The sequence below is a fragment of the Microchirus variegatus genome (genome assembly GCF_963457635.1).
Source record: "Microchirus variegatus genome assembly, chromosome: 5".
Lineage (NCBI taxonomy): Eukaryota > Metazoa > Chordata > Actinopteri > Pleuronectiformes > Soleidae > Microchirus > Microchirus variegatus.
In genome coordinates, this window is record NC_139806.1 from 11,930,513 (window position 1) to 11,951,398 (window position 20,886).

The window sequence follows — 20,886 nt, forward strand, 5'->3', positions numbered from 1 at the left end:
TTTAACTTTTTTTGTATGTGGCAATCCCCCTTGAATATGAAGTGGTGTGTGTGCGCGCATGTGTATTGGACCATTCGTACACCCTCCAGCACAAGAATCTGCTTTTGTCTGGCGGGGCCACTTTTTTAAAGATGACAACCCTTCATGGCCTGATTTATACTATAAATTGTGACAAGAGCAGACATGCACATAATAACATTCATATACAGCATGTTGTGCACAAGCATGAAAGCAGCGTGAACAGGATATCTGGTTGTTTATATCGGCACTGAGTGTACATATTTTATTTACACCTTGCAGATGTGACAGATGTGGACCTGTCAACATCATCAGGTGCAGTGTCCACTGTCTCTGTCTGTGTTTAATGTACTGTCAGTCAGTCTTTATTGAGACATGGTATGAGATTCTGAGTGAGTATGAATTACATTCTCAGTTTTTTCAGCCTCTCTACTTTCTTTGAGTACTGTTCTTGAGGTTGTTTGTCATCATTCATTCAGTTCTTTTTGTAGAAAGACTTCATTTGAATGTTGGTCCCTTCATGCAACAAAGCTATAGTTAGGCGAGCATTCCATCTGTATAATTCCATTTCAAGTTACTTGTTCCTTTGAGTTTGCTGTATATAAATCTTAGTACTTCTAAATCTTCCCTGTCTGTTTTTTAATTTTCCCTTAAAACACATCTCTTTTCATTGGCCTTTGACACGTGTCATTGTATTTTTATTTGTTTTTATTGTGGTTTATTTACGCTTGTTACTTCAACCCATGTTTTATATCTTTTAATATGTTTCCGTTTTGTTTTTTAGATGTATTTTATTGTCTCATGTGAGCTCTTATGCCTTTTGTTTATTATTATTATTATGTATTAAGTGCCTGACAAATAAAGTTGGATTGGATTAGTTTTCCATCTAAAAAATGAGCATTTCCTGACAAATATTAGCTCAAACTGATACAAATGATGGTGTTTTCTTAGTAATTAACACTGTGTATTTGGCTTTTTTTTAATATAACCGAGTATATTTTCCAGACAACATATTTGTAGATGGGAAACACCCTGAACAGCAAGTACCTAAACATGAAATATTTATTTCATACACATAAAATATTCTTCAAGTACATTTCAAGCAGTTTCAAAATCTGAGACATTTGCTTCGCCTTTATCCTTCACTTAATATTGACTGTACAAAAGAATGCTTTTGAACAAATAGTTAAATTCACAAAAACAGAAGGGGGGAGTTTCTTGATACTAATGCACAATAGTGTAGTAGTTGGAGAAGAGTTCCTCCCCTGCAGTAATGTCTCGGAGTGACACAAGGACAACACAGCGCAGAGGCCTCCGTGATTCCTGGCTGTAGTTGATATTAGGAAGAAATTGGTAGAACTCAATGGGGAACTTGTTAGGCACATCATACTCCTGGTAGCACACGTTTGCAGGACAATCATTGGAGCAGTTGTTCACATACTGACCCACAGCAAGTGGGTTTTGCAGAGTGGCTGTGAGCCAGCTGCTGTCACTCATCATGAAGGGTCCCATTCTGTCCCTGCCACTGCATGACTTGAACACCATTTTGGAGATCCCCTTGTCATTCCCATCAACCAAGACACCATCGATGCACCTGAACACAAAGGAGTTTCTGAGGGACTGGAGGAGAATGGGCTCATGGGCCTGATAGACCGTGCCAGGGTACATGGCCACTGTGGCTCCTTTGGGCACCATGCCTTTGGCGACAAACACGCCCGTTCCAGCAAAGGGCAAAGTGCTTGGCTGCCGGTCAATGCAGAATCCCAGAGAGTGTAACATGGCATCACGTCCACACATTGGATTACCGTCATATTGGTGGTATTCTTCGCGTTTTCCCTTTGTGAGAAAATGAGTTTGTAATGCCCGGAGATCGCCCTGATGAGCGCCATGACTTGTGGGCAAAAGTCTGAAGAGCTTCAGCAGGCTCTGTGAAACCTCCTCATCCGGGACCAGTTTGTCTTCAGAGCGCTCCGTCACCTGCCGCAAAGTGTTCTCATTTTTAGACAAGTTCAGCACAACCCAAGGCACAAATCGGTGTCTGTACGATTTCCATACGTTCTGAAATCGTTTAAGAGCGGTTCTCAACATCAAGAGCGAAATATGACAGACCCCACACAAAAATAGTGAATTTGTGTTGTTTGCAATGTCTTCCCGAAAAGTATTTTCAAAATAAAAGAAAGCACATGTTAATATTACAAATTCAGTGAAATAACGTTTGAATTATGACAGGATGTTACAAGAAAACCAATTTTTTATGAATGATTAAACTGTTATTAAATACTTACGGGTATGGTGTCACTGGTGAGCCTTAAATCTTGTGCTTTTATATTTGAAGAGAAACCCTTCAACCGGAAACAAAAGTTTTTAGGTGACTAGTAAAAACTTGACAGATATTAGCTAGCTGGATGGGAGGAGAGGGAGTCGGGCGAAGACAAACATGGTAAGAAATCACTCTTTCTTTTACTTTGGTGCCGTGATGCTAGTGTGAATAGCATCCGTGCGTGTTAACCACCACGTTGAGTTTATTAGTATAGTCCAGAAACTGCGCCATTGTCTATTTATACCGCTGTTATAATGAAAACAATTGTAGCTCTTTTCGTTAGCTTTAGCCAACTAGCTCACTGTAAGAATAGCCTGCTTGCCTAGTTAGCCCGCTAACATTCAAGCCGCCTAACAAATAACAATGCTCTCAATGAAGTCATGTTAACTATGAATGGTTGTCAGCAAGATTTAAGACTTGGTTTCTAGTTAAGTGCTGTCACAGGTGTATAAATGGTCAGGTAACAATTTCGGCTTGCTAATTTCTGTCAGGATCGCATGTTTTTGCTGGTTTTTAAATGTTTTGCCGTGGCTCAGTGTCCATACTTTAACTATGCGTGTGTATATACATTATAACCAGTTCCACTTAGTAGTTATCATGTGATATTTTGGATGGCAAGCCGTGCATTATCAATGTTGTGTGCTTGTCTTTGTGCAGAACAAGCTGAAGTCCTCACAGAAGGATAAAGTTCGCCAGTTCATGATTTTCACACAATCCAATGAGAAGACTGCACTGACCTGTCTGTCACAGAATGACTGGAAACTAGATGTTGCTACGGACAAGTTTTTCCAAAATCCAGAGCTTGATGTTTCACATCTAAAGGGAGCCTTAGACAAGAAGAGGCTTGATCAGCTCTACAACAGATACAGGGGTATGTTCAGCTTAATTAATTTCTTAGAAAATCCTTTTAGCAGAGTAAGAAAAGAACAAAGAAATGTCCAATCCGATCATTAATCCATCTAATCATTCTTCATCTTCTTACTCCTAGATCCTCATGATGACAACAAGATTGGCATTGATGGGATCCAGCTGTTCTGTGACGACCTGGGTTTGGATCCGGCCAGTATAAGCGTCCTCCTCATAGCCTGGAAGTTCAGAGCAGCAACGCAGTGCGAGTTCTCTAAACAGGAGTTCATGGACGGCATGGCTGAGCAGGGGTGAGCATGTATTGTGCTATTGGCCACTTCATTGTTTTTACCGTATTTGTACTCACTCCACTTCTATGAGTACATGCATGCCCTGCAAACTACAAATGCAGCTGGCCACTTCTTTTAGTGAGTGCAAAAATCTGTATCAGTGTGCCAAGTCCAAGCCTGTTGGAGGGTTTCACCTTGGCTACATCCAAATATACCTCTCGCCTGTGTTTTTCAGTGAAAATGAACCTACTTCACAGTTACAGCAGTGATGTATTGTATGTAAGTCACTTAAAAAAATAATCTCTGTCCAGTAAAAAATAACCGTGTGCATTGTGTTTCTCCAGGTGTGACAATATAGAGAAGTTAAAAGCTCAGCTGCCGAAAATGGAGCAAGAGTTAAAGGACCAGTTGAGATTTAAGGATTTTTACCAGTTTACATTTAATTTTGCAAAGAATCCAGGCCAGAAAGGTTTGGGTAAGTGTTTCTTATTGCTGGTTCATTCTGATTACAAATTACATGGATGTAAAAATGAGTAGTGTTTAATCAGACTGAACAGTTTTTGTCATGTGCAGAGGTGTCAATAGATCACACATGTAGTGAATAGACTTCTTGTCCCCTCACTCTGCACCATTGTTTTCTTTTACCTTCCCTCTGTCTCTCTCGTCTTCTTCAACAATACTTGTTTTTGTTCTCCGTAATGGAGCTACAGGCTCAGCAGTTCATACTTCTGCAATCAATAAACAAGGGGAGAGGGCATGACACTTACATCAGTCCAAGCACAAGTCTCTAATAAGAAAATTGACTCTCTGACACTTTTTTTTGCTCACACTATGTTCCTATCCATTTCCAGCAATATCAAAAGTGGGAATGTCACATTTAGATGGGCAGGCATGCGATAACTCAAGTATTACTTGGGTATTCTTATTCTTATATCAGGCTTTTATTCTGATGATTTGCAAACACAGCTATTGAGCATTTATTCATATGGTTCTTGTTTCCCTACAGATTTAGAAATGGCTATTGCATATTGGAATTTAGTACTGGCTGGAAGATTCAAGTTCCTGGAGTTGTGGAACAAATTTTTAGTTGTGAGTTAACAATCACACAAAAGTCTTTCGCTCTTTTTACGTCTCGCTCTCTGTTTGCTTCAACTTTGCATCTTCACTTTTCGCAGGAGCATCACAAAAGATCAATTCCTAAGGACACTTGGAACCTCTTACTAGACTTCAGCGCAATGATCACAGATGACATGTCGAATTATGACGAGGAAGGTTTGTACCGGGCTCATAATCAGCTGTGAAACATCTGGAATGTTCTCTCACTTGTAAGATAACGTCTTCCTCTGCAGTGTGAAGTTAGTTGTGTTTGTTTGTTCGTTCATCAGGAGCTTGGCCCGTCCTTATTGATGACTTTGTGGAGTTTGCACGGCCACACATCGGCACCAAAAGTACAGCAGTTTAAGGGCTGAGTTCACTGAAGGAACATCCATGTGAGGACTCCACAGAGCAGAGGACGGCGCACTGAACGGAGGACAAGTGGACCACACTAAGCTGAGAACTATTTTGCCTTTTCAACCCTCAGGACTGAAATATTTTACACAGCAGAGACTTTATATGTGTGTGTATGTACATATATAAAAAGGCATATCTTTGTTGTTCAACTTGTGGTGGTTTGGAACTTTTATCTCAAGTATTAAGGGTTTTTTGTGCGCTCAAGCCAACTACAGAGGAGTCATCGTCTTGGCCCGTGTGTTAGGGCTCCGCTAGATAACACACTCTTGAATTAAATATAAACACGAGGGGTTCGTGAGGGGATGTCGATCTTTAAATATTCAATTTTAACACTTGTCCATTGCTGATTTTCCTTTCATTTTATAATGCATTTGTGTGACAAGTCAGTGTAAACATTGATTGTAATTTTTTAAGGATGATGCTGTTTGTTTAAACACAAATGTTCAAAGATAAAAATAAATGTTTCAATTTGGTATCTTTAAATTTGCAATGCCTCTGTGGGTTTTTGGGGCTTAAAGGAAGTTATTTTGGTTGTAACCTTTTCATATATTGTATATAGTCGTAACCTGGCCTCTTGTCCTCTGGTATCGTCAATATATTTTTGTCCTGAGAGCTGATGATGGGACATTTTCTCTTTTTCCTCTGTTCTCCTGTCAGTTTAATGTATTTAACCATTCTGCAGCGACTGCAGTAACATCATGAAAATACTTTTTTTGTCTCATAAACTTAAAAGTAATTTAAAAGTGTATTAATTTGTTATTTTTTAGTCTGCAGTGAGATCCTTCTGAGTTTTATAGTTTTTATTATAAATAACCTGCAGGATGATAAGCAGTCCACATGAGCAGAGCGCCTCGTGCTGCCTCCTTGTGGCGACATCCCTGAATGGCACCTGCAGTTGCTAAGGGCGACTGACAACAAAGTGCGTCTTCCATTAGGTTTACAGCAAATCTACAGGAACAGCAGCAGCTGTTTTTTCCGCCCTGAAATAATCCCGTGTGGTTTTGTGAAAGCAGAAAAAAAAATGTCGAGTTTTGTGTTTAACACGGTTTTCACGGACGAAGGCTGGGACGAGCGCTTTGCTCTGCCCGAGACCAACGCTGAGAACCGGGCTCTGCTGGAGGAGGTGAGTGAGGATGGTTATTGACAACAGACATGGACAAAAAAAAATAAAACGACTCTGAAGCTCTAACAAAGGTCAGGCAAAGGTCAACGCATTATAAAGGGTTAACAGTGCAGATGTTTAGAAAACAGAGCAGCTGATGGCCAATATGTGATGCTTATTATTCGTTCATCTTTAAAAATGCGTTGTCTTGTTTATGCATTTTATCTAGATCTATAAAGATATAGATAAATAAAGATCACAAACTACAACTTAAAAACATGAAATGGAATCAAAACATTTAACTTTGTCAAACTTGTGTGCACTTAGAAGTTCTTATCAATTTTTTGAGTACAAAAGTGTCTCACCTTACAAAATAAATATAGATTAAATTGAATGAATGAATGAAAACGTATTTAGTTTAGTTTTGAGTTTAATCCCTTATTTTGAAAATAATAAAACATTCATTTAAAAAAAGACAAACCAATTAAACAGAGGAAAACAAGAAGTATGACTTAATATGGGCACATTTATATACGTATAGTGACACTTCTATCTTAGCTGACTGAAAAAACAGGATGAAGCAGAAGCTCATCATGTCCTATCCTTATATTAACTAACTTATATATTCAAAATAATTGAATTAATAATCATTTATAATCATTTAATTAATAATAAAAGTGAATTAATAAATAAATAAATATATAGGTGTTGGTGCATTTTAAGGAACAGAATAATTAACTGTGACATAAAAGTATTTGCAGTATTTTTCATGCACTAGTTTTATTATTATTAATGATATAATATTGGGCTCACAGAGTAACAGCACACTGCTTTTTTCTCAAAAGCCTAATAGTTCGCAATACATCATGCGTCAGTGCAGCCCCAATGTGTTGTGAGTTTAACATTGTCGTGGTATCGTCTCAAACCAAAGGTTTCTGAGTATTTTTTTTTTAAGTGATTCACTGCTCACAGGATGCTATGGTCTTATTTGCGATATCATCTTCTAACTTCCTCAACAACAGATTCGTTTAAAGGAGACAAAGCTGACGCGACTGAAACACAAACTGGAGAGCAACAAGGAACAAAAGTCGTTAATGAGTGAATTTCTCAAAAATGGCAGACGAGAACTGGAGAACACTGAGGTAGGTTTATGGGGTTTATCTCGTTTGGTGACTGTTTTAAAGTCAGTTACCAAACCATAACGTTTTCTGCTTTGATTTGTTTTAGGCCCTCTGTAAGGCCAAGGCAAGAGAAGAAGAGATGGAGAAACACCTGACAGCGCTCACAGAGAGGGAGTCAGGTCGCCTGACGCAGGAGAACGCTCAGATGGAGAATGAGCTGCGATCTTTAGCTGAGAGGAGAAACATGCTCGAGGTCTGAACCATTTACTACACGCTTTCAAAACCTACGACTACTACTTTAAATGTGCGCTAACACGTGTCCCTGCTTCCAGAATCACATCTTCAAGACCAAACAGAAGCTGGAGGAGTTCAGGAACCAGATGAACTGGGACCAGGAGACCATGGATGCCTTTTTGGAGGAGTCGGCGTGCAAAGACGAGGACACCATGGCCATCGTCAAGTATGCCCAGCAAGATGAGCAGAAGATCAAGGTAAACAACGCTGTGCATCCTGTTTATATACACTCTTAGAAATAAGGGTTCCCAAAGGGTCCTTCTACAAGTGCTGAGGTTCTTCCTGGAACCATTTTTCAAGGGTTTTTCAACAGTTCTTGGTGACACTAATGGTTCCAGTAAGAACCATTTTGATCCAGAACCCCTTTCCTGAATAAAGGGGTTCCAGGTGGAACCTTTTTCCACCTGGAGCCAAAAAGGGTTCTCCTATGAGGACAAGCCGAAGAACCTTATATAGTTCTACATAGCACTTTTATTTCTAAGAGTGTATGAAGCTACACCAATCAGCCACAAAATGACTAATTTCAGTAAATCCTTTATTAAACTAATTTTATCCTGGCTTTATTTTATTTCCTGTCACAGTCCCTTTCTCTGGCCATAGAGAAGAAGACACTGGAGGCTCACGACAAGCGCAAAGCACTCGACAAAGAGTTGACTGAGACCGTGTCTGCACAGGTACGGCAGCAACAAAACGAGAAAACTCTAAATATTGCACAGCTCTGCTGTAAGAACGCCTCTGCTTCCTCCACAGCTGGCTCTGGATAAGACGACAGAGAACTTAGAGCAGACACACCTGGAGACACAGCAGCTCATTCACCAGTGGGAAAACACCATCAAGCTGATGAAGCAACACGACGCTGACATGCAGCAGTGTGCGCTGGTAAAGTCTGTTATCTTGTACTTGTGTCTATAACTGAGCCGTACTTTTTGACTAACACGCACTAATCCATCCAGCAACTTGCCCAAGCCAACCAGAACATAAGGGAGAGGGATGCTGCTGTTACAGAGAAGAAGAACCTGCTGGACACTCAGAGGAGGAACAACAAGGAAGCTGAGAGGAAGATAACCTCAGCCCAACGAGTGGCTGTAAAACTGAGGCAGGATTTGAAGGAGCAGGAGAGTAACTGCAGCAGGCTGCAGGACGAGGTCAGCTTTACTCAGACAACATCAGTGACAAACACTCAAATCTAAAGGTGACCTGATTCATGATCATGTGTATTGCAGCTGGACAGTTGCAAGGGCACACTGGACAAAGCAAACTCCAGCGTGGAGTCTGTGACAGCCAACATATCCAAAATGAAGAAAAACATCCAGGATAACAACAGCAAGTGAGTGAAATCGACAACACAATCACTAAAGTGCTTCATGAGCATGATCTGTGTATGTGTGTGTGTGTGTGTGTGTGTGTGTGTGTGTGTTGTAGGCTCAGTGAGGCCAGGGCCTACAATGCAGCGCTGGAGGAGAAACTGAAAGATGTGACTCAGACTGTCCTGAGTGAGGAGGAGAGAGCTGCACAGATGGACCAGTTTCTTAAGGATGAGGAGCAGATGATCAAGGTGAGCAGCCCGACAGCCTCGAACAACTGTAAAACTGTCCAGCTGCTGTGATGGCAGTTGAAAAGGTTCTTTTGTGCACACTAAAACTTGATCAGGTGTGAGATATGTGGCCCACAATGTTAATAAAATCATAACATCAAGAATTGTACAAATTAATTATGTAACAGCAAATCCAGACAAAATTAAACCCAAGCGCACTTTGCATTTCCGTAATTACGCGACGGTTTGTGATATTGGATAAATTCCAGCGGTTTCTGAAAGCTGAGAAGTCATGTGGTTATTATGGTAATTTGGTAATGTTGATTAAGTCTACCAGCTCCACACGGCGCTCTCTGTGTTTCTCAGTATAGAGGTGTTTAGATCTCGTGTCAACAGGTTAATTTTCTGTTCTGTGTGTTGTTGGAATAAACACTTATTGTCTCCACCCGCCCCTGCGCTTGCTGTTACTGTATACACACAAATGCTCCCTCAGTCTGGTCTGATAGTTTTGCATGACATGAGCCTGTTGTCAGATGAAGGACGCAGCATACAAATAATGTTGTTTCTGTTTTTGAAACTTACAACAGGTAACGTCATTACATTAGATCTCATTCTATCACGTTTCATGTACATGAAACAATATAAATGCAAGAAAAGCAAGATTTGGGGGGATTTGAGACCCTCTCCCACCTCCACTCTAAAACTATACCAATAGTCACTGTTCCAATTCATATTGTGTTGCTCTGTAACGTGATGTCGGCCTGTGCTTTGCTGTAGGAGCTGGACGTGCAGCTGCATGACTGCAGAGAGGAGCTGTTCCGTTATAAAAACCATTTGCAGACCCTGAAGACCAAGGGGAAGGATTCTGTCGCCCATGTATCGAGGAGCAGGTCCACTATCAGCAGCCTGAAGAGCCAGCTCACCAAAGTGGAGAAGGACCTAATGAAACAGCAGATGACCATTAATGAGCAGGTGAGCTCACAAAAACACACACAGATCTATATAACTGTGTGATACCTCCTGCATTTCCTCTCACTTGCATCTTCTGCATTACAGGACTCCAAGATCATCTGCCTGAGTAGGAAACTGGCTCGGCTGCAAGGTGACATTCAAGTGGACGAGAAACAAACGCTGGACACGAAGATCGCCGAGTTGACCCAAGCCTTGGAGGAGAAGAAGAAGACTGCTAATATGTTAACCAGCACACTCAAGGAGTCTGAAGTCAGTCTCACTGCTCTGCACAATGTGACACGTGATATAAATGTTTCTCAATCGCTCTTTCTTTCTCTCTTACAGGATGACATTCGCTTTTTCAGAAAAGAAATGGAAAAGTCTGAAGCTCAAAAGAGAGCCATGACTGAGAAGGTCGAGGAGCTCATGCTGCTCAGTGACACAAACGACAAGGAGCTGAAGAGACTCCGACTCAGGAAACAGGTAAACTCACTGATGATGCGTATAAACGATGATGACCGCGCACTCTGTCGTTGACCTCGTTTGCGTTCCTCATCAGGACCACATGGTTGAGCGGAACATGGTGAAGTCGGAGGTCAAGCGGGTCAGAGATCTGCTGTACAACAAGGCGGACACCGTGCTGTCTCTGGAGAAGAGGAGGCTGGAGCTTCAGAGAGCCATGAAGGAGAGGGTGGAGGAGATCAAGGTCTACAGAGAGATGCTCAGCCAGAAGTTCAAGATCACTGAGCAGGAGAGACAGAGACTCAGGTGAAATCACCAGCTTTTAACGCAAATCTATGCATGTGAGACCAGTATGTCGTCCAAGTCTGTGTGATAGTAGTCTTAATGCTTTTGGACCGTATCGTGCAAGGTGAGAACTCCCTCTATGTTTATATTTAGCAGTAGAATTTTTTTTCATGTAAGAATGTGGCCAAAAACGGTTACTACATTCAAATTCAAAATACAGAGGTCTGTTAGGTGAGACTCTACTGACTGCAATGATTGGTAGACGGCGGTAGGTGGCGCCACATGCCAAAACATGATTTCAAAACATAAACATGATTTGCAGTCTGCAAAATGTTTTTTTGAATGCAAATATTTTGGCTGTACTGTTGTTGTTGGTGAGTTCAGTTTGTTATATGAACATTATTCCTGAGACATATTAGGAGGATTTTATGGCCAGTTGCTTTAGAATTATTACATAATGCACCTTTAACCTTAATTTAACCAGGAAAATCTCATTTAGATTAAGAACCTCTTTTTCAGGGGCCAAGATACGCAGCAGCAAATACAAAACACCCAACACAGCTACAAATGTACACAGTTAAAACACAAGCAAAAGACAAATAAAAAGGAAACAGATTAAATTTACGAGCAGATTATGAAAAACAAGTGCATGTTATGCATGAGTCGGCCTCAAGAGCTCTCTGTTTGGATTTAAACACTCAGTTAGTTTCCAGTCTTTCTGCAACATATTCCATGCAGGAGGTACAGAATGGACAGAATGTGGGCAGTACAGGGCATATGGAACACACACACACACACACACACACACACAAACCAACGACTGATCGATCCTTCAGGTGTCCAGAGCAGGCCATCACACCCTAAAAGCTGGCACAGAGTGAACAGAGCAGTATTTTGTGTGTGTGTTTCCCGTGCCAATAAAGCCTTTGGAATTGAATTGAATTGAAATTGGTGTTTCAGGGATGGAGACATGTCCTCATGTCAGAAGCACTTTGGTTTATCTGTCCACGCTCATCTGGTGAAAAGGAGCTTCAGTAGCAAAACATGTGTGCAGTTAACCTCCCTGAGCTTCGTCCAGAGGACATTTAAAACAAATACTAATTCAGTGGCCGATTCCGTTTCAGTGCTGAAATGAACGAGAAACTGTCCAAGATCGACCTGACAAAAAACCGCTTCGAGGTCGCGACACTTTCAATGGCAGCTCCTGAGGGGGAGGAGGACAACTCGCAGGCTTACTACATCACAAAGGTCAGAGTTATTTACTAACACTGTTGTGTCTATGGACACACATGATAAAAAAAAAAACAATTAAAATAAGTAGACTGTGGTGTTTTGTCCATACCTGTCTAGCTCGCCAAAATCTTAGTGATTTCTCATTCCAGGACTTCATGATTTATAACAAATGTGTGCAAAGACGTGTCCTACACTCTTAGAAATAAGGGTTCCAAAAGCGTCCTTTCTACAAGGGCTGAGGTTCTACCTGTTTCTGAAAAACCCTTCCCCAAAGAAAGGGTTTTTCCAATGGTTCTTGGTAACACTAATGGTTCCAGTAAGAACCATTTTGATCCAGAGAACCCTTTAAACCCCTTACCCGAATAAAGGGTTTTATAAAAAAGATTCTACCTGGAGCCAAAAAGGGTTCTCCTACGAAGACAAGCCGAAGAACCTTATATGGTTCTACTTAGCACTTTTATTTCTAAGAGTGTATCTGTGGCATTCCTAAAAATGTAAGGTAAAGTGATTTCAGCGTGTTTTGAAGACATTTTAAAGCTGATTTTTTACAACTATTACTATTATTTTTTATTTATTTTGGTCAAGATAACCTTGACAGGAAATGTTCATATCATTCCCTTGTCTCATTGACTGACTTCCCCAGGCTGCACAAGAGAAAGAGGAGGTGAAGCAAAGGGGAGACAGTCTCGATGCTAAGATACGCAAGATGGAGCTGGAGAACCGAGCCCTGGAGAACACCGTGCTGTTATTCAACAACAGCAACTCCACGTTTCGCAAATCTCTCAACAAGGCCAATGAATCAAGTACGTAGAGTTTGTAACGAGAGAAGAACTCATCAGAAGAACCTCAGCGATGGTTGTTAGCGGCTGTTCTCGGTATCTGTCGGTGATCATGATGTGAATGAGAACGTTTGTTTTTGGTTTGTTTTAGGTCCAGAATACCAAGAAAAACTGAAGCTAGAGGAGCAGCTGAGGACAACTGAAGACACACTGAAGTACAAGAGAAGACAAGTCCAGGAGCTCCAACAAGACATACAGGTTAGTCCAAAGTGTCTGAAATCACGTCCTGTTACTCTTCTTATGTCCGGTTACATTTTTTGGGAGGTGTTAAATTAATGTATTATTAAATTCACCTTTACTAAATACACAAAAGCAGTGTATTTGAATAGAGACGTGTATCCACATGTTTTCATTTGCTGTATGTAGATAGAAAGTAGAATAGTAATAGAAAACACACACTCTGGTTAGTTTGTCCATGTGCTACTGTAGCGAAATAATGACACAAAATGGCCGCCAATGTAAAGCAAGAGCCTCTTCAGAGACACATATTCAATGTATGCCAATAAACCCTCCCCAAATGTCACATACTGGACCTTTAATTAACAAATGAATGCAACAGAATGGAGTGAACTTTATCCAGATGAATATTTGTTAGTGAAATTTCACTAAGACAATTTATGTGATCAGAAATTGGCTTTGGTACAGTGTAAAACAAATGATTTATAGAAGGTTTATCTGTCTTTCTCCTTCAACTGCACTGAATTTAATTGCTGAATTATTAAGTTGTGACCAAAAACCAACCACATTTTCAGGAAATGTCCTCAATGGGATCAGGAACAACACATTTTGGGCATGATCCGTGGATACCATCACTATTTTTATCGCTATTTTGTGGGGGGCTGAGCTGCCTTTGGCGGATGTCTGAGCTCTCAGGGTGCTTTTCTAGTTATTTTAATGTACGGTTCTCTCTTTCCAGGACATGAACAATACACTTGCAGGTCTGCTGCAAGAAGAGCAGGTGGAGAAGGAAAAGATCGAGCACAAACGGTCGCTCATCACTAAAGTGAACAAAGAACTCACTTCACAGCGAGAGAAAATGGACAGAGCAACAAAACAGGTGTGAAAGAGTTTTCCTCACACTTCTTATTGTATTTTACAACCCTTATGTGGAGGATGAAGTGGCAGAAGATGAATTAATGAAACAAGTCTTCGGAAATCAAGCTGACCCTAATGATCCTAATGTTCCTCATTTGTGTTTGCCAGTGCTCTAAGTTGACCAAAGAGCTCCGCTCAGCAAAAAACACCAAGACGGAGACGTTTGAAGAAAAGGACCTGAAACTGAGGGAATTGAAAGAGTTCAATAAGAACATTGGTAAGATGCTGAACGAGAGCCTGGAGGACAAGCCTGATCTCAGATCAGTGATGGAGAACTACTTTCTGCAGGTTTGTTTGTTTCATTCGGAGGATTCATTTAGCGTGAAGACACGTCAGGCTGTGTCAGTCATGGGGTTTAAGTTCAGTTTTCAAATTGAACCAGTTGTGTTTAAACCAGATTTCAGAACATCTATATGCAGCACTTTTTCTATCATACTCATTCACCACAAGGCCAGCACGGCTTTCAGGAGCATCTAAACTAGAAGAACCAGGGTTCGAACCCCCAACCTCCACCACTGAACCTCATCTGCTGTCTGTGAATGCATGAATGGCTGTAAACTGTAATACAATAAGCATTAAAGACTGGAAAAGTGCCATATAAATGCACATAATTTGTACCATTTGTCCAAGTGAAGTTGCTGTAAAGCTGCAGTGCGTAACTTTAAAATATAAACAAATGCCTGTTACAGGAAGCGGTTTGCTTTGTGTCACCGTCGTATTTTGTCGTTTGTCTCAGGCCAACCTGTCTCTTCCGACTCCTGCCTCTACTCCGAGGAGCCACCGGAGTTCCAAGACCAACTCTGCCCGCAGCTCTGCCTCTCTCAGGTTAGATCTGTGTCCTCATCGTCTGGGACGATTTTTTTTGTTTTGTTTGCTGGCTGTGGCTGTTGCACACTCCATATGCTGAAGAACCTGTTTTCACACAAAGACTCTGAAGACTGAAGAGTACTCCATTTTGTCTTTGTCTTCGTGGTGACGCTCTCCCTCTCTCTGTGTGTTGTAGATCTCCTTCCTCCACAGCTAGCAACAGCCCCAGGGCGTCTGGATTTCATTCGCCCGCACTGAAGACAGTGGAGCTGGGCTTGGATATGACAGCGACCTCCCCTCCGCTCACCATGTCCAGACGTTCCAGCTCTAGCAGCAGCAGCAACAGCAGGAAGCTGAAGAACAACTGAACATGATGGACACCATTCTGAATTTGTATTTAAAGGTGCATTATGTAATAAATCTAAAGCAACTGGCCATAAAATCCTCCTAATATGTCACAGAGACTCAGGAATAATGTTCATATAACAAACTGAACTCACCAACAACAACAGTACAGACAAAATATTTGCATTAAAAAAAACATTTTGCAGACTGCAAATCATGTTTATGTTTTGAAATCATGTTTTGGCATGTGGCGCCACCTACAGCCGTCTACCAATCGTTGCAGTCAGTAGAGTCTCGGCTGCCGAGCAACCATGGGTTGCCAGTTATGTCAGAAAATTAAACCTAAAAGACCTCGGTATTTTGAATGTAACAACTGTTTTGGCCACATTCTTACATATGGCGCCTTTAATCAAATGTATTGTTGGTTTAAAATGTTTAATTTACACATATTACATTTACTCATTCATGGACATGTATCTGATATGAAAACTTGACTGCTGTTCATTAAAAAATAAAATAAAACGTTATAGATCATAACTTGCTCCTACACTTAAATATAAGCTATATATACACTGTATAGACTCTCTGTGTGTCAGTATCGTAGGACTGGATGATGAAAGGGTGACTTCTTTAAAGTTGTGTGACAAAGTCTTTCACCTCCTCCTTTTAACTTCATAATGTCAACTTTGCGTTTCACTGGTCTCTAATGAAGTGAGTCACAACCATAGCGGAACCATGTTAAGTTTCCTGTAATGTAAAACAAAGGTGATTGTATATTCACCTCCACTTCCTTGACAATGCCCTTTTTTTTTTTTCCTTGAAAGGCCTTTGTTAAACAAAAAATTCCCTCCCTCCTTATTAGGTGTCACTTCCTGGTACATGACACAAGCAGTCAGACAGTCTATAGGAGCAGAAGCTGCACTTTCACACAGATTTCATTCTCTCACATACAAAGAAAGAGAAACACATCAACATGAGGCTGGTGATGATGATTCTGTTTTCCGGATGTTTGGCGTCATGTGCAGCACAGACATGTGAGAAATCCCTGAAAGCTGATCTGTGTCGTTTTTTAGACGTGATCTTACTTTATTTCTAATGTTTTCTCCAGCATCGTCATCCACGATAGACTCTCCACCGACTCACTCAATCCGCCCCACGTCTGTTGTCAGGAACAATTGTGAGTGTATCTTACACTTGTTAAACTGAAGTGACACAAACATCTAGCGGGTGTTTTAGTGGTTTTAAATGTTTTCATTCGTCCCACAGCTGTGGCGATCCTTCAGACAGCTGTGCGATCCAGTCGTGAGCTCAGTGAAACTGTTGGACCAGTTTTAAACAAGGTAACCTCGTAACCTGAACTGTCATGTACATTAAGACTCTAATAGTCAGTGTTTAACTCTTGTGCATCCATGGTAAATTGGTAAAATGATGTCATTATTAAAATGTGTAGTACAGGAGGTAGTATTATTGTAATACCATGTTATCTCTAATGCTATTTCCAACTTGGTAATAACAATGTAATTGTGCATAATAATAATAATAATAATAATAATAATAATAATAATAATAATAATAGTAGTACATTTTATTTAAAGGCAACTTTCAGAGGTCTCAAGGTCACTGTATATCACAAACTACAAGCAATGAAATGTGTATAAATTGCTGTGGGAATAAAACACAGCTTCTTAGATGGACTTCCTGGGGGTGGGTGTTTATAGGTCACATATTCAGGCTTTAAAAAAGTACTTTTTTTCGTCTTCTTATGTGTTATTAAGTCAAAGTTATTATTCATTTTATATCACATTATTTAGTAGTTATTTAAAGTAGCAATAATTGTGCAAAATTCACATAAATAGACAGTGTTTTCCCTTTTCTTTTTGTTTTCACAAATTCAATCTGATTTTAAATATTTTGAGTACTTTTTGCTCAGGTGTGTTGATATAGTTGTTGTTGTTTTTTGTTTTTTTTATCAGATCATCTAGGTTTTATGAAAAATAGGATACAAAACACTTGATATTGTACGTTCTTACAGCTCCTGAATAAACTGTAAAAAGCAGCCTAAATGCTCTGTGTTCTAAGGGTTAGAAATCATACCCTGAAACAGGACTTCACGTCTTTCATCGTGTCTTTCAGCTCTATGACATCATCCACCAGCTCGAACCACGTCTGAACTTCACGCTGACTGTGAGGAACTTCACCGAAGTCTGAGTGTGTTTCTGAGTTCACACTCGATGGTAGTTCATCGATGACTGATGCAATTCTAGTTTTGGGCACTAGGGGGGGGGGCAAACGGTTAAAGCTTGACGATTGGACCTGAACTCTTCTGTGACAAGACCTAAAACAAACGACTTAATTTATTTACAACTAGAAACTGTTTGGCTCTATTTTGAAATGTCTGTTTACTTTTGTCTGAAAACTTTACGTGGACTTTGACCAGAATCAGACTGATAAGAAGTGTTTCAGCGCGTCGAGATCAACACTCAGGGAATTACTCTCTCTGGAAGAAATGTCATTTTTATTTACCTTTCAATGCCCAGAAACAACTCATGGAACCTCAGTCCAGTAAAGTTCATATATTATATGTGTTGTTCAGAGCAACACCATGCAACTTGTTTTTAAACCTCTTTATAATGAAATACAAAAACACTGCGATGGCTCACTCACTTGTAAAAGTCTCTTTCAATCCTCTCTTTTTACACATTGTAAGTTTGAAACAGTGCAACATAAAGGTACAGTGTGTAGGATTTAGTGACATCTATTGGTGAAAGGTGGAGGTTGCAGCTGAATATCTCCGCCTTCCCCCATTCGGAGCATGTAGCAGAACCTACAGGCATGGCAGCCTTCAATTATCATTAAATAACTCAAACAAAAAGACACACAGCAGCATAATTATTCATATATTCTATTTTTTGCCCATTTTCATTTTCACCTGAATCTTACACACTGTAGCTTTAATCATACGCATACGTTAGTTAGAGTCGCTTTAAAGATGCATTATGTAATAAATCTAAAGCAACTGGCCATAAAATCCTCCTAATATGTCACAGAGACTCAGGAATAATGTTCATATAACAAACTGAACTCACCAAAAACAACAGTACAGACAAAATATTTGCATTAAAAAAAATATTTCATAAATCAAATCATGTTTATGTTTTGAAATCATGTTTTGGCATGTGGCGCCACCTACCGCCATCTACCAATCATTGCAGTCAGTAGAGTCTCAGCTGCCGAGCAACCACGGGTTGCCAGTTATGTCAGAAAACGAAACCTAAAAGACCTTGGTATTTTGAATTGGTACATCTGGCACCTTTAAGGCTTCTAACAGAAAACTTTTAACATTTAATGTTTGTTTTGTTGACTTTAATTCATTTATATAAGCAGGTTAAGTAAGATGACCTTTTTTCTTGTGTTATATTTATGTAAAACAACTTTTCTGTTCCTGGTTAAAAAGATAAAAAAAGGTGTAATTTAATTACATTATTCTGAACCAGTTGTGTAAAATTTGTGTAACGGCGTAAACGTTAACGCACGTTAACACATGACGCCTGGCCGGAAAAAGATGCGTGCGACGTCATACGTGACTCCTGATTGTTAAGATGAGTCTCTAAGGTAACGCTAAACTTTAAAAACAGAGGCACACATACGCAGTGCACAGGTACGTCGGTTATTTGTAGCGCTGCTCTTTTCGTTTAATAAGCTAACGGCGCTAAACGAGCTAACGCAGCTAACTGGTAAAAGGTGCCTGGACTCCAGTGTCGCGGCACGTAAACATGATGTCACACGCGTTTTTTTTTCCCGGTAAGTCGTCACCGAAACGCGTCATGCGTTTACGTGCGTTAACCTAGTGCCCACTACAAATTACTTGGAAATTAGAATTATTCCCGCCATTAACGTTCCACCGTCACATGAAAGTGTTCCAGAATCACATGCCTTTTTAATTAATATTATTATTACTGTAGATAAAAGAAGAAAAGTATTACCATAATATAACTTCCCTGTTACAAAATGATGGCCACACAGTTAGCGTATTATTTCTGTCCTTTATTGTAAGGTGTTTCTGATCGTAGAACTATCAGAAAAAAATGGATTAATGTAGGAACAGCAATACAGTGTTAACTCTTAAGACACAATGCATGAGTGTTATTTAACATACGAGGTGATATTTGGTTCCTGCTAAAAAGAGAAGGAGCATTCTGCAGAATCACAGCCAGGGCACATGGACCTGTTGGTGATCTTCTTATATCGCTTGTTGTTAACCAGACCGCTTCCTACACCACGGAGAGAAGACAATGGCTGTAATGTCGACTGTGGTCGTAAATGAATTCATAAATAGGTCACGAGTGCAGCAGCACAATAGTTACCTCTTATCAGGTTCTGCATGCTGCAGTAGTTTGAGCTGGTGTCAGCTGGATCTGCTGAACGCTTCAACTTAGCCACACCCTGCACATTAGAAATACGACAACATGAAAGAAACCAGTCAACATACCATTAGATTTACCATTAGATCAAATATACAGATGAATGACACTTTGGATTAATCAGAACTTAATTCAAATGGTTTTTTTTAATCATAAAAAACACTTACAATGACTTTGCAGAGCTCGTTTTGCGCAATAAGAAACTGAAGTTTGTTCACGTTGCGCGTGGAGTGGGAAGTGTGCGTGGCTTCAACCAAGAGAGAAGACGAGGACTTGAGCTGCAAAAACATCAAAGTCAGTCAAGTCTAATGTTTGTTGGCTGTTTTTCAAAATTAAACAAGAGCAATATTTTAAACAGGAATATGGAAATCTGGTTAATTAATCAGCAATAAAAAAAATACTGCTGATACAACTGATTTAAATTACCACTGAATATGTGGATTATTTGCACTGATAGTAATAACAATAGTACCATTTCAGAGAGAGCTTTGCAGTCTGAAATCACAATATGATGCATTCTAAAAGAGAAGCACATAGCACACATTTTTACACACTTTTACATTTACACAGATATCTAAAGAGTTCCTGACCTCGTACGTGTCCGGCCAGGCCTTGATCTGGCCTATTAACGTTTCAGTGACATTGCCGCACTTTGTCTCAAACAACCTGCAGAGCAGAGAGAAATATCTGTGAGAAACATTTGACATTTGCACATGCATAATCCAAATTAATTAAACCGTTATCTCTTGCAAGCATGTTGCTGTATCTGTTGTGTAACATCGTAGAAAAGCACAAATATACCATACAGTAACATAAGTACCCACTTTAAAGACACTTACCATATGACTTTGCAGTTCCCAGTTGTATCTGCCAGTGATGTGGTGAACGCGGCCCCCAGAATGAGAAACACAAATGTCAGTGCCATCGCGAGTGATAGCTCAGGCTCAGGCTCGATGTCTTCTTCTGAATGAACCTGTGAGTTTATAAAGACAGAGCACACAGATCATGCGGAAAATTGGGAAAGGGGGCGGAATACAATGACTTTGCCAGACAATGCGCTTTTTTGTTTTCGCTCATTTATCCATGGAATCTATGGATCAATGCTGAGCTCTTCCCGGAATAAAATTTTAACACTGTAGACTGTGATTTTACACTTCCTGAAATTCTTGGAATGCAATTAAAAGCATGTATCATAAGAGAGTTTTATGTCGCTGCATATATAGCTCGAGATTCCTCAAAATGATAAAATGATATCAGTAATTGTAACACACACACACACACACACACACACACACACACACACACACACACACACACACACACACACACACACACACACACACACACACACACACACACACACACACACACACACACACACACACACACACACACACACACACACACACAC

General features: G+C 40.2%; 3 protein-coding genes across 3 annotated transcripts; 2 read left to right on the forward strand and 1 right to left on the reverse strand.

Moving 5' to 3' along the window:
- Positions 1-1,242: 1,242 nt before the first annotated feature.
- setd9 (SET domain containing 9) lies at positions 1,243-2,106 on the reverse strand (the record flags this gene model as incomplete). Its single annotated transcript, XM_083889765.1, has 1 exon — positions 1,243-2,106. The coding sequence occupies one exon, from the start codon at positions 2,104-2,106 to the stop codon at positions 1,243-1,245; it is 864 nt and encodes a 287-aa protein (XP_083745891.1).
- A 329-nt stretch (positions 2,107-2,435) lies between these two features.
- On the forward strand, positions 2,436-5,407 carry dcun1d1 (DCN1, defective in cullin neddylation 1, domain containing 1). Its single transcript, XM_083890481.1, has 7 exons — positions 2,436-2,458; positions 2,996-3,209; positions 3,327-3,495; positions 3,819-3,949; positions 4,481-4,563; positions 4,650-4,746; positions 4,860-5,407. The coding sequence occupies exons 1-7, from the start codon at positions 2,456-2,458 to the stop codon at positions 4,934-4,936; spliced, it is 774 nt and encodes a 257-aa protein (XP_083746607.1). The 5' UTR covers positions 2,436-2,455; the 3' UTR covers positions 4,937-5,407.
- A 600-nt stretch (positions 5,408-6,007) lies between these two features.
- Positions 6,008-15,077, forward strand: ccdc39 (coiled-coil domain 39 molecular ruler complex subunit; the record flags this gene model as incomplete). Its single annotated transcript, XM_083889505.1, has 20 exons — positions 6,008-6,109; positions 7,111-7,230; positions 7,316-7,462; positions 7,542-7,700; positions 8,085-8,177; positions 8,254-8,382; positions 8,457-8,648; positions 8,727-8,830; positions 8,926-9,058; positions 9,815-10,009; positions 10,094-10,258; positions 10,334-10,471; positions 10,548-10,756; positions 11,860-11,983; positions 12,612-12,771; positions 12,899-13,005; positions 13,724-13,864; positions 14,011-14,190; positions 14,639-14,727; positions 14,906-15,077. 20 exons carry the CDS (start codon positions 6,008-6,010, stop codon positions 15,075-15,077), a joined length of 2,859 nt encoding a protein of 952 aa, XP_083745631.1.
- Positions 15,078-20,886: the final 5,809 nt, after the last annotated feature.